This window comes from Phycodurus eques, chromosome 6 (genome assembly GCF_024500275.1).
Source record: "Phycodurus eques isolate BA_2022a chromosome 6, UOR_Pequ_1.1, whole genome shotgun sequence".
In the NCBI taxonomy this organism is placed as follows: domain Eukaryota; kingdom Metazoa; phylum Chordata; class Actinopteri; order Syngnathiformes; family Syngnathidae; genus Phycodurus; species Phycodurus eques.
The window spans coordinates 22,780,261-22,794,358 of record NC_084530.1 but is presented as its reverse complement, the minus strand read 5'-3'; the positions used below and the strand labels follow the sequence as shown (position 1 = coordinate 22,794,358).

The 14,098-nt window shown below is 43.5% G+C and overlaps 1 protein-coding gene across 1 annotated transcript in view; it reads right to left on the bottom strand.

The window, feature by feature from the left end:
• The window catches only part of znf827 (zinc finger protein 827), a 112,953-nt gene that overhangs the window by 50,236 nt on the left and 48,619 nt on the right, over positions 1 to 14,098 (bottom strand). Inside the window, 2 exon segments of the mRNA XM_061679290.1 lie at positions 8,411 to 8,909; positions 10,661 to 10,833. Of these exon segments, the coding sequence (XP_061535274.1) occupies positions 8,411 to 8,909; positions 10,661 to 10,833 (672 nt within the window).

Below are 14,098 nucleotides of genomic sequence, written 5' to 3'. Positions count from 1 at the left end.
ACCTATGGGCAATTTAGAGCCTTCAATCAACCTACCACGCATGTTTTTGGGATGTGGGAGGAAACCGGAATGCCCGGAGAAAACCCACCAGGCACGGGGAGAACATGCAAACTCCACACAGGCGGGGCCGGGATTTGAACCCCAGTCCCCAGAACTGTGAGGCAGATGTGAATTTTCCCTAAAAGGTTCTAAATTATAAAAACTGTCCAAAGGTCATCCATCCATCCATCCATTTTCTGAGCCGCTTATCCTCAACAAGGGTCGGGGGAGTGCTGGAGCCTATCCCAGCTATCATCGGGCAGGAGGCGGCGTACACCCTGAACTGGTTGCCAGCCAATCGCAGGGCAGATACAAACAAATAACCATTCGCACTCACATTCACACCGAGGGGCAATTTAGAGACTTCAATTAACTTACCATGCATGTTTTTGGGATGTGGGAGGAAACAGGAGTGCCCGTAGAAAACCCACGCAGGAACGGGGAGAACATGCAAACTCCACACAGGCGAGGCCGGATTGAACCCCAGTCCTCAGAACTGTGAGGCAGACGCTCTAACCAGTCGCCCACCGTGCCGTGCCGCCTGCCCAAAGGTCAATGTTATTTAATTTTTTGTCTTCAAAAGTGTAACTATGAGTAACATTTAAATCTCAGACAAACTCATAGATTGCACAAGGTGGCGCTTCAAGGTTATATTTGGAAAATTATATGTCACATTTGAGACTACAGCAGAATGGCACAGGACTGAGACGAGCCAATCACAAGGGTTGGCTTTAGAAGCTGTATGTTTAAAAAAATAAAAATAATAAAAATTCTGAGCTTCTGCGGCAATTTCTCGAATCTAACTAAAATTGTAATCATGGATATTTTAAAAAGCAACTGTAATTTAGTGACATTTTCTTCCAGTAATATAATTGATAACAATTGCACACATTTTGTAATTAAATTATGTAATCTAGTTACTCACAACACTGCTCTGCGCTAGTGTGCCAGAGCACCCTGGTTGGGAGTCACTGCGTTAAGAGGGGTACAAAAAAGCAACAACATTGCCAAGTAGGAAACACCAAGTAACCCTCACTTCATCAGAATGCCCTTGATCTGCCCCTAGTTGCAACTGTAACGAGACAGAACCACCCCCCTCAAACTGAGTGATTTCAATCAGCGTGTGATGAGGGGATGTTAATTGTACTGTAATCCTTTATCTTTAGCGTATTTTGACCAAAGAATGTCAGAGACCTTTAATTCCGACTGTTTGATATTGTGAGTAAAAACAATTATATTTTGTCTCCTTTAAGGTTTTGAGCTGTTCTTCAAGTGGATGATTAGCCAAGGAAGCTAATTCCACTGAATTGTTAATTGCAATTAGGTCCAAATTGATGACATTCAAAAATGAAGCGCAGAAGCACATACTGCTACTGTTCTCGGTGTTACATGTATCCCGTTATATTTCTGCCTGTGGTGTTTGCCGCACTGTAAGGAAAGTATTATATGCACAGTATTCTCCTGGGGGGAACAACAATCATAAGAGCTGCAACACCTCCCACAATGCCCTGCGTGCCAATTACTCACACCCAGCCAAGGTCAAGCTCGCAGTGCCTATGTCAGTGCAGCGGGGGGATGGGATGGATGGTGTCTGGAGGATGCCCACTGTCATGATTAAGTCTGGTCCACTGGGCACAGGGAAGGGGGAGGGACACGTGGCTTTAATCTCGAAATCAAAATGTGGATCACATTGGATGGCTGACGGTTGTTTCAGCATGTGGTCGTACAAAATCAAAGTGTATTGCCGTGATTCTCAATAGAAAGCCCCTAATATATATATATATATATATATATATATATATATATATATATATATATATTTTTTTTTTTTAATCTCAATATGATGTCAAAACTGGGATCCGTGGCCTGCCCAGTTGGAAGACCCCTTGAGATGTGATCGCTAGTGATAATTACGAGTTGTCTGTCTTTTGATCACAATATAGTGTCAGAAGCGGGATCAATAGACTGTCCAGTTGGAAGGATTCTGTGATACACACCAGCGGTAATTAGAATGACTTGTGTTTTCCCAGCTTGAAGGACCCAAGTGACAACTGCCCCCTTGTCTGATAGACCCTAGAGATACAGTATTTAGGATGAGTTGAGTGTTTTTTCATCCCAATATGATGTCAGAAGTAGGATCCGTGGCCTGCTCAATATGAAGGAAAGCCACCCCCCCCCAAAAAAACAAATTTTAATTCTTATTATGTTAAGGTTCAAGAGGAGTTCACTGGCTTGTTCATGCCTAGGGAAGTGGATGCAACTCCTCGCTTTGCCGTCTCTCAGTCTCTCGCTTGCTCAGATGTCACTTCATCTGTCTCGTCTTATATCTTTCACCCGCCGCCTCCCTTGTTTGGCCTTGAGGGACGGAGGCAGGGAACCGGGGGTGTAAAAAGTAGAAGGAATGAGCTACCCGTGAACACAATCTGGCTTTGCAGGGAGAAATGGAGTTCCTAGGTCCCAAGAGGAACTCCTTCACCTTCCCTGCCCATGTGCTTGCACCATTGTTTTAAAAAGATCTAAGCCCCACTTCTTACGACTAGCCCCGTTATTTCAACAAAGGAGGAACTTTGTGATCAAAGGACCAGTATTCATTAAATTCCATAATCATCCTGTCTTATTTTCATTTTTTATGTCCACCCACATTCCCCTTGAATGACTGACCCAACTTAAAATGTCCGCCGCTTGACACTGGACTGACATTGGAAGGAGTCACCGCTAGCTCCTCCCTGGAGGAGGCTGGGCTTCATTGCGCAGTCTGGGAGTGAAGTGCAACTGGCACCCGGGGGGGCATTCGTTTGGAGTCGAGGACACAAAGTGGGCGGTGGTGGGGGTGGATGGTTTGGGGGTGGGGTGTGGGGGGTGGGGTATAGTTAACTGAGTCGTCGTAGTCCCAGCGGCTCATCCTGGCTGGGTCACAGGAAGGCGAGCCAAGGGCGCTAATCATTTCAAATTATAAATTCCCTTTTAATTATGAATTATGCATACATTTTTAATTAATCTAATGTTCCTGTTTTTTTCCCCCAGAAGATCTCAATCTAATTACGCAGCATTAAGCGCGAGATTGGCAGCCATAGCCTTGACCCCGCAGCCGAACCTCACCTAACCTTTTCCCATCAATCTCGCTGTTGTCTCTTAGTGCTTCTTTTCATATTGTGCAACACTAGAAAAAACAGCTATACAGCATCAGGACTTAATATTCACACAAAACAGCATGTTTGTCAAGTTTTCCCAATCTTTTAAAAGTTCAAATGGCAATAAAAATCCATCCTCAAACAGAATGGCAGCTCGTTATTATCCAGCGTGGAGTCCCAGATGAAATCATTCGTATTTTTCTCATATGTCAGTGCAGAGCAGTTAAAACTTTTTTGTATTGTTTTGTTTTCATGTGCAGAATGCATCTGAAACCGAGAATTCCTATCTGGTCTACTAACCCCCGGATGGCATGCTATGAATTTGTTTTCATGCAAACAATGTTTCACAGTTCAGTGAAAAGGTCTTAGCAAAACAGTGGTATGTGCGTAGCATATCAAATCTGCTGTATATTTTGAAGACTGATTGGTGTGACTGAGTGTGGTGTCACTCACTATGCTGCACAGGGTTTTCTTTGCAATGTAATGTCAGAAGTGGTATGTTTTAAATATTTAAAACTCATTTGCCAACACTTCTCCTAGAGCCGTCACCTTATCGTGGTGGAGGGGTGTGTGTGTCCCAGTGATCCTAGGAGCTAAGTTGTCTGGGGCTTTATGTCCCTGGCAGGATCACCCATGGCAAACAGGTCCTAGGTGAGGGACCAGAAAAGCACGGCTAAAAGACCCCCTATGATGGGTAAATTGATGGAATCACGTTTTCCCTTTCCTGGACTGCGGGTCACTGGGCCCCCCATCTGGAGCCAGGCCTGGAGGTGGGGCTCAAAGGCAAGCGCCTGGTGGCTGGGTCTGCACCCATGGGGCCCGGCCGGGCACAGCCCGAAAGGGTAACATGGATCTCCTTTCCCATGGGATCACCACCTGTGGGAGGGGCCATAAGGGTCGGGTGCAGTGTGAGCTGGCGGTGGCCGAAGGCAGGGACCTTGGCAGTCCGATCCCCAGCTACAGAATCTGGCTCTAGGGACGTGCAACGTCACCGCTACGTCAGGGAAGGAGGCCGAGCTGGTGTGTGAGGGCGAGACGTTTCGACTAGATATACAGTAGTTGGGCTCGCCTCCACACACAGCTTGGACTCTGGCAGCAGTCCTTTCAAGAGGGGTTGGACTCTCTTCCACTCTGGAGTTGCCCACGGTGAGAAGCGCCGAGCAGGTGTGTGTCTACATATTGTCCCCCCGGCTCGGTGCCTGTACATTGGGCTTCACCCCGGTGGACGAGAGGGTAGCCACCCTCCGCCTTCGGGTGGGGAGGACGGGTCCTGACTGTTTTTTTGTACATGTGTTTTTTGTGGACTTGGAGAAGGCATTTGACCATGTCCCTCAGGGAGTCCTGTGGGGGGGTACTTCGGCAGTATGGGGTACCGAACCCCCTCATACGGGCTGGTCTGTCCCTGTGCGACCACTGTCAAGAGTTTGGTCTGCATTGTCGGCAGTAAGTCGGATTCATTTCCGGTGAGGGTTGGACTCGCCCAGGCTGCCTTTATCTCAGATTCATAACTTTTATGGACAGAATTTCTAGGTGCATCCGAGGCGTAGAGGGGGTCCGGTTTGCTGGACTCAGTATTGCATCTCAGCTTTTTGCAGATGATGTGGTTCTGTTGGCTTCATCAAGCCGTGACCTCCAACTCTCACTGCAGCGGTTCCCAGTCAAGTCTGAACTGGTTGGGATGAAAATCAACACCTCTAAATCTGAGACAATGGTCCTTAGTCAGAAAAGGGTGGCGTGCCCTCTCCAGGTCAGGGATGAGATCCTGCCCCAAGTGTAGAAGTTCAAGTATCTTGAGGTCTTGTACACGAGTGTGGGAAGAATGGAACAGGAGATCGACCGGCAGATCGGTGCAGCGTCTGGAGTGATGGCGACTTTGTATCCCCCCCCCCCCGCCCCCCCTTTTTTTTTATTGTCCCGTTCGGCTGTTAGGTCAAGCAGAATGGAAGATCTGTATCCCTTTTATGCCGGAACAGTTTTACTGTGTTACAGTGGAGTTTTTAAGCTTCCACTGTGGTTTCTTAGCATTATGATTGAAGTTTATTGAGAATCAGAGTCAAACAGAACAAAGTTTCTCAAGGGGAGAGAGAAACGAAGACAAAAGACAAAGCACAAATGGTAAACAGGATGAGAAAAGTAAGTCATTACATTATCTACAACAATGAAACATTAAATATAAGGGAAGGACAGGACAAGCTAGAATAGGACAAGGACAGGAGAAGAAGCATGCGGGACAAGGGTCGTGAACCCGGCTGTACAACTGAAGTGGGGTGGGATTGACTGTAAATTATAAAAGTGTGTAGGACGAGAGTATGAGTGAGGAGATAGCAAGCAATTCGCATATTCATGAGTTATTTGTCGCAATAAGTGAGTGGCCCCACACCCAGTGAAAGTGTCCCAAGGGTGTGTACCTGCGGACACATGTAAGTGAATTGACACTGTTTTACATGCACAAAGACTGACAGAAGAGTCCTGTAATTGCTGTGCCCGCACCGCGGAGGCTGAGGACCCCACCCAATCAATCGAGGGGTGGGATCAGGCCCAGGGGTCCACCCAAAACACGGCCCCACACCGAGGGACCCAGGGCGGTCCGCCGGCTCCAGCGCGGAGTCCCGACAACTGGCCACCCGGTGGGGGCCGCATGGACCTCCCAGGCTCGCCCTTAGAGATAGGGTGAGAAGCTTGGTCGTCCGCGAGGGGCTCAGAGTAGAGCTGCTGCTCCTCCACATTGAGAGGAGCCAGATCTGGCGGCTCGGGCATCTGATTAGGATGCCTCCCGGACGCCTCCCTGGTTAAGTGTTCCGATCATGTCCCACCGGGAGGAGACACCGGGGACGACCCAGGACACGCTCGAGAGACTTTGTCTCCCGGCTGGCCTGGGAACGCTTCGGAGTCTCCCCGGAAGAGCTGGATGAAGTGGCTTGGGAGAGGTAAGTCTGGGCGCTGGAGCCTATCCCAGCTGACTTCAGGCGAAAGGCGGACTACACCCTGAACTGGTCGCCAGTCAGTCGCAGGGCACATATAGACAAGGACAACCATTCACACTCACATTCACACCATCTCCGAGTGGGAACTGAACCCACGTTGCCTGGACCAAAGTCAGGCGAATGTACCACTACGCCATCAGTGACCCTATGATAACATTTTTGACAGGATTAATCTACAACTAAGCAATCATCAAATTAATTGACAACTATTTTTGATAATCCATTAATTGATTAGAGCTATTCTTCAATTTGAAAATAAATTTAATCCGTTACAAAAATTATTGTTATCGTAATATGAATAACCTATGATTAGCCGGGTTTACATGCAGACTTTTTTTTTGTCATTCCAATATACTGTAGTAACAGATAATTCTGAAAATATCTGTTTGTTTCTGGCTTTCTGTCTGTGAACTGTTAACATATGACGCGACCTATCCCGATCTGGTGTATACATGTCCACTACATTTAATCAGAACACCCATTTTACAGACGTGTGACATGCGCAGCTCTATTTATCACGTGATTTATCAAGATGGAGGTCAGTCGTCTGTTTAGCACAGTGATTGATAAAAACAAGTCACAAATTGTTTAATACAAGATCTTGATTGCACATCCGCTCAGTTTTGAAGCTGCCATATTTTCCAGGGTGTAAACGACAACGTCACTGCGCATTTAGTGCATGCGCAGACAGAACGCAGCCTGGCTATTCCGATTGAACAGTGGAACCTCGTTTTAATGGACCCAGATACTGTATAACGGACATCGAAAGCAATGGACTGGCTCCGTGAGCCACATGGCTAGTTACATGAGTCAGGACACATGCAAATTGCATGTAAATTAGCGATGTGCTTGAAAACAGCAGGGTGGGTTCAAATCCTGGCTGGAGAGGGTCAGTCTGGATAAACTTTGAAAACATTTTCAAGCTTTTTAAAATGTATTTACAGTAATTTTGTACTGTATTATGTAGGGTTGGGCATCGTTGGAATTTGAGCAATTCCGGTCCAGATTCCGGTTCCAAATGATTCTCGATTCAGATTCTTTTAGGGGGCTGGTTCAAGAAAGTTTTGACCCAGCCCCCTATAAGAATCGGAATCGAGAATCGTTTGGAACCGGAATCTTTTAGGGGGCTGGGTCAAGAAAGTTTGCATGGTTTAAATAAAGGGCGTCCAAATTATGAACATCCATTTTCTTAGCAGCTCGCAGCATAGACTAAAATTAACATTTGACGGAAGGTTCTTTATAACCAGTATCAATATCAAAACTATGAACTAAAAGTCAATGTGTGTGTAAGTAGCCCAATTGACTTAAAATTCATGAGTGTTTCAGCTCAGTTAAATATAGCATTTCTAAACTAGATATATGCAACTGTTTTATCACATCAAATGGTTTATATGTGCAAGTTTTAACTTGACTTCCTGTTTTGAGCATGAAGCCCTATTTTATTTTTTAAGGATATGCACCGGAACTCAGCATTTTGGCACAAAAGGTAACTTCACATGACACCGGTGAAAACGAGAGTAAACTTAGATGCTCTGTACAATGTTGATTCCTTTACCTACCCACAGATGAGGCACAAGGTTAGTGTTTGTGATACTGTGAGACAAAGTTTATGTGAATTTTGTCCCAATTCATTGTGATGTAAAGTTGCTCATTTGACCTTTGTTGATGTTTAAGCTCAATGTTAAGCTTGTGTTGAGACTCCTTCTACTTTCTAGTATGGAAATATAATTTATACTTTATTTTTGTGTCTGTCATCAGCTCTTACGTTGTTTTGAATACTAAAATAAACGCCAAAAACCATCAGTGCAAGAGTGTAACCCACCATTTAACTTGTTAGCTGCCTCAATGTTGACATAGACGTATTTAATTGTTCCACACTCACCCAAATTGACATCATTGAAGTTCCGTGGAGTGTATGCTGAGGCTCAGAGCAGTGAAGGACCACGTCAGACTTCTATACATTGCGAAAGCCTCCTTTGCACAATATAATCTGATTCCAAGTGTTGCACTGAGGCGACTGGTCATTTATTTTAATAATATTAAGAAACACTCATGTACGCCGCCGCTGTTGGGCACGAGCATGTTTTCCTGCGCGTTCTTCTTTGTTGGTTTTCATCACTTTCTTCAGGATCAGCGAACTGTAGGCATCGAAACTGGGAAACGGAATTTTTTAATTTTAACGATTCCGGGACCGGAATGTTAGCCCCGGTTCCAATCGGTTCTCAATACCCAACCCTACTCCTCGTACATACTAACCTGATAGCTTCATAAGCAGGTCAGTGGCCGTCTTGGTATTGATGTCCGGGCTGAAGAGGGAGACCGTGGTTGGACCACTGGGGCTGGAGCGTACCCCGACACCCGCAACGATGCCCGGCAGGTCCAAGGAATTGGCGCTACTCTTGGGTCGCTCCCTGCTGATGCTAAACGGGGACAGCACAGATAGGTCCCTCTCCAGGGGCTCCTCTTTGATGTGGACGTGATTGGAGGAAGCCTCGCCTAGCGGGGACGACTGCAGCCGGGCATCCGGGTGCAACGGAGACACCTGGGTCCCCCTCGGGTCGGCGGTACCGCTGGCGTCGCCGATCAGGGAGCCCTCGCCCTCAGTGTCGGTCGTGAGCTCCTCTTTCACCTTGACATCGGTACGGGGAAAGTGCTGGTGGCAGCGCATGTGAAGCTTCAGGCTGAAGTGACGAGAGGAAGTGAATGGGCAGAGTTCACACTGGAAGGTCTCGCCCCGGTCTTGGTGCTGATGAACCTGGAAAAGGAAGGAAAAGTGTCAAATTACAAGCGCATTTCAGTACAGTTGTACCTTAAAGTTCATGAAGTTCATCCTGAACATTTTCAAAGCTGTAGTGATCATTTACATTTAGTCATATGTTAGACATTTTTGACCCAAAGTACAGTATGTTCTTCCAAACTACAAATATTTTGCCAAAGTCATCGTGTACAACTTTAAATGACAAAAGAGCGTGTGGGAGCAGGAGGTGGTAGTACACTGTGACTTCAGCAAAATATTTATGGCTTGCAAGCACATACTGTACCTCAGGTCAAAAATGTCCAACATGTGACTAAATGACCGCTTTTGCAACATGTAAATGGAAACTAGGTCTAAAAAACAAACAAAAAACAAAACAAAAACACATGACTTTAAATCACATCTTGGCTTTTTTTTTTTTTTTTCTCTCTCACTAGGTGGACCCAGATATGCCTTTTTTTCCACTTCACTCAAGCGGCATATCTGATGTTTGCTCATAATTCAAATTTGGTCTGCAACACTAAACAAAATGAAATAAAAAAATTATCAAACTACAACTGTAACTCACAAATTTCGTCTGTCATTTTATGTCTTTTACAGTATCCTTGAGTGCCCGTAAAACAGCATTTAAATAGTTTGTTATATAGTAAAATAACTTTTCCCCCACAATAGTCAGATTTCTGAGTGTAATAGATTTTATTCTCTGCGCTTATAGAAAAATCAAATGTCACTGATAATATTCAAAACAAGTTTTGCTCTTTGTCTTATCTTCTGGGATTTCTGCTGATGCCAAACAAGATCCAAAACAGGTTTTTTCCCCAGCAAGTCAGCAATCAGAATCAGAATCATAATCATCTTTATTTGCCAAGTATGTCCAAAACACACAAGGAATTTGTCTCAGGTAGTTGGAGCCGCTCTAGTACAACAGACAGTCAATTTACAGAACACTTTGGAGACATAGAGACATTGACAAAAAACAATTGTGCAAAAAGCGAGTATGAACTTGCATTAACTTTGACAGAAATCATTAATTCATTCATTCATTTCCTGGACCGCTTATCCTCACGAAGGTCATAAGCGTGCTGGAGCCTATCCTAGCTAACTCTGGGTATACCCTGAATTGGTTGCCAGTCAATCGCAGGGAATATATAAACAAACAACCATTCAGACTCACATCCACATCTACGGGCAATTTAGAGTCTTCAACTAACCTACCATGCATGTTTTTGGGATGTGGGAGGAAACCAGAGTACCCAGAGAAACCCACGCAGGCACGGGTAGAGCATGCGAACTCCACACAGGTGAGGCCGGATTTGAACCCGGGTCCTCAGAACTATGAGGCAGATGTGCTAACCAGTCATCCACCGTGCCGCCCTTACAGACATCCTAGAATAAATATTTTGTCTTATCAGATTTACGAGTGCCCCAACTTGGTCACTATTTTGCGAGCCAAAATCTTGAGTTATGAGTGAGCTTCAGATATGCCTCTGCTCGAGTGAAGTAAGACAAAAATGTAAGGCCACAGTCGCTTGATTCACTTTTAGCAGTTTTTTTTTTTTATTGGACCACTGTAGTTTTACAAATAGTACCTAGTTATTGCCTGTTTTTTGACAATAGAAGAGCGGCAATAGCACGTACAAAAGGTAGCGTTGTGAAAAAAGGGCATATTTTTAATATGCATGATCAAATTCAGAATCTTTCTGGGTCTACTGTACATGATTTGACACAGGGGGTGTAACCATCAACTTCACCTTCATGTGGGACTTGAGATTGTCTTTGCGGGCACAACGGAAAGGACACAGCGGACACTGGTGGCTTTTCAAGCCCGTGTGGATGACCATATGTCTCTTCCAGTAGCTCTTGCGCTTGATGACCAGGCCGCACACAGGACACTGGAACGGTTTGCCGCCATCCTCCGGTGAGCCTGGTGGGGGGGTGGTTGGGGCACAAAATGGTTTTAAGTGACATTTACAAAAGCCCAATTAAAATCAAATTTATACTGTATACTGTTTAATAATTCTGCAGCTTTGTTCCTGTAAAGTAATAAAATTGAAAGACTTTTCAGTGTGCGGAGGTTTGCAATAAACCTTTACGCACCTAATGGCGAAGACTGTCGTGAGAAATGCCAGATGGAAATGCGAGCAAAAACTCAAGGCGTATCTTTTACGCGTCTCGATTATTGTTGTTGGCTTTATATCCGGCATCCATTACCGCTTAATTGGTGTTATTAGAAAGAGACATGATGGCATTACAAATTCTACACGGGCCTGTCAGGACGGCTTCATGAGTATTCCGACCGTGTTCCTCGGGAAAAAAAAACATCTGGTAATCAGTGTTTGGCGAAATGACTGCGCTCAGCCATTCATTGACCTGAGGTGTAAAAGCTCGAGACTGCCTATTTGCAACAATAAATGGCCATCTGCAGCCAGAACAGCGGAGAGGCACGGTGAAAAAAAAAATAAATGCATTATGCTTACTCCAAACTGAAGTGTATGGAGCAGAAACACAAAGAAACCTTGGTACCTTGGGAAATGTTAAGATTTGTATGCTAACCCGTTTTAGACAAGAGTACTCAGATTAATGTGTGAAAATGCTTAAGAGAACTAGGATTTGTTTACGAAAATGTTTTAGCGAAGAGAACAAAGATTTATTGCTGCCTTGTTTTAGAGAAATAAGATTTTGTTTCTGACATGTTTTAGAGAGGAGAAACAAGATTCATATGCCCTAATGTTTTAGAGACCTAAGATTTATATTCTGACATATTGTTTCATATGATAACATGTTTTAAGAAGAGAACTACAAATTCATAAGCCAACATCTTTTACAGAAAAAGTATTCATATTAGAGACAACATGTTTTAAGAAGAGAACTAAGATTCATATGCAAGTGATGAGGACTAACAGAAACTTTTAACAGAACTAAGATTCATTTATTGATTTTTTGGACGAGAATATATTTGTATTAAGGCTACAATGAAAAAGTATTTCGAGGACTTTGAGGACAAAAAATGCTTGAGGATTTTTTTCTGCCTTGGGGATCCGCTTATTTAACTCATTCACCGCCAGCCTTCTCAGTTTGATACTAATTTTATATACAGTAGCTGTCTGTTAATGGCAGGAAAGAGTAAATTGTGAAGCTCAGCAGAGCAAACGCACGACGACAACGTGCTTGCGTCATCAGTGCGAGGCGCACATATTTGATTCAAGGAGCGGGAACATTGAGAAAATACTATTATAGTTTGCAAACCGCGTTAAACACAACAAAGAAGACGATGGCGATGACGTCAGAGAAAATAAATGCGGGGGGGGGGGGGGGTGAAAGACAAAATGTCAAAAGTACATTTCAGGCTGAGCAAAAAGGTGAACAGCCGAATTGCTCTTATCTATCATGGAGGCGTCACTGCAATTGACTTATTACACTGCCATATCTGGATTTGTAGAGTATTGCAGTTATCGCCTGCGTCTTTCAACGACAATGAGTACACTACTTAGTGACTTATGTTTGTATTGTGCGCATTTGTCGCGTCGCTGTGTTTACTGCCTTTTTGTGTGACTATGTTCGGCTCCTCAACGATTTGATTGACAGCTGCGGCTCATTTCTTTGATGTCCGTCACGTACCCGGCTACGACTGTCCGCATGGCGAAGTGTCCTCTGGCGAGACACTGAACCCTAATTTGCTCCCAGTGGGCCTGGCAGCAGTCGCCCATTGATGTATGAATGTGTGTGTGAGTGGGTGAATGTGAGGTTTTGTAAAGCACTTGATGGTGTAGATAAAGCGCTATATACTGTAAGTGCAGTCCATTTACCATTTACCTAATGACGTAAGCAACTTTGGCTAATAATGCGGTTTCATTTCGTCTGTTTGGAGCCTGTGCAGAAGCGTACTTTTGAAGTGGCGCACTTGTTTCCATGTTTGAGTTGTCATTTGGCATGTCAAGTTTGTTATAAGCTTGGCCATTCCTGTTCCATGGCATTCCGTGACGCCTGCAGACGTGGTCGGCCAACAATTAAGATTGTTTCATGTCGTTCCAAGCTATGCATTACTATTAAAGTATTGGTTCATGTTATGCCATTGTGTAATTTGTATGTATTTGTGCTTCCTCTCGAGGTGTCTTCATTTGAGTTTAGTCAGCTGGTCTATAAACTCAAATGCACAGCCATGAACCTATACTGTATTATGTCACATGCTAAAATGCTGGCTGCTGAAGTGAAGGTTCACAACATAAAGGCTTTTTATGCTTTCTTTTAATTGCCTTATGTTTTTTATACTTACAAGAAATACTAAGTTTAAACTGAAATTCCTTTATATTTGTGTTTTATCTATTTTATTTGTTTGCAATTGCCTCACTGAAAATGTTTAGCGATGAGAAAATACTGTTTGCGCCTCGATGTGAATTTAAGGAAAAAAACTGTTGATTATCCAAAAAAGAAAAGTTGCTGGTTGGACGGTTAGTCACTAATTATTATGTGAAATGGCTTATTCTTTTCTTGTGTATTCATAATTGCTCTTTAACAGAGGTAGCATTTTAAAAATGTTATTTAATTGAATTAAAATATATATATTAAATTATACTTTAAAATAAATATTAAAATATATTAAATATAGCTATCCGAATACTCGATTACTTGAGCAAATCTTTTGTAGGATACTCGAATACTAAAATAGTTGATCGCTGCAGCCCTAATTCATATGCTGACATGTTTTAGAGAACCAACATTAATTTATGAACATTCTGAAGAAGATAAGTAAGATTCCTTTGCTAACATGTCTTAGAGAACTCAAACTGATGTGCTTGTTACTAGAGAACTAAGATTCATTGTTTAAAATATTTGACACAAGAGACCTAAGATTCACACGCCAACATGTTGGATAAGATCTGAAAATGTCTTCGAGACAAGAACAAACATTCACATGCTAACATGTTTTAGAGACAAAAACATTTTCTCAGGTTTTAGACAACTGAGGTTAATAAACTAACATGTTTTAGAGAACAAATATTCATTTCCTGATGTGCTTTTACAGAAGAGAACAACCATTCATATGCTAACATTTAAAGACAAGATGCCAACATGTTTTAGAGAACTATGATTCATAAGCTAACATGCTTCAAGAAGGACTAATATTGGTGTCAACATGTTATAGAGAAAAAAAAATCATATTATACTCAGAATTAAGATTGATAATGTAA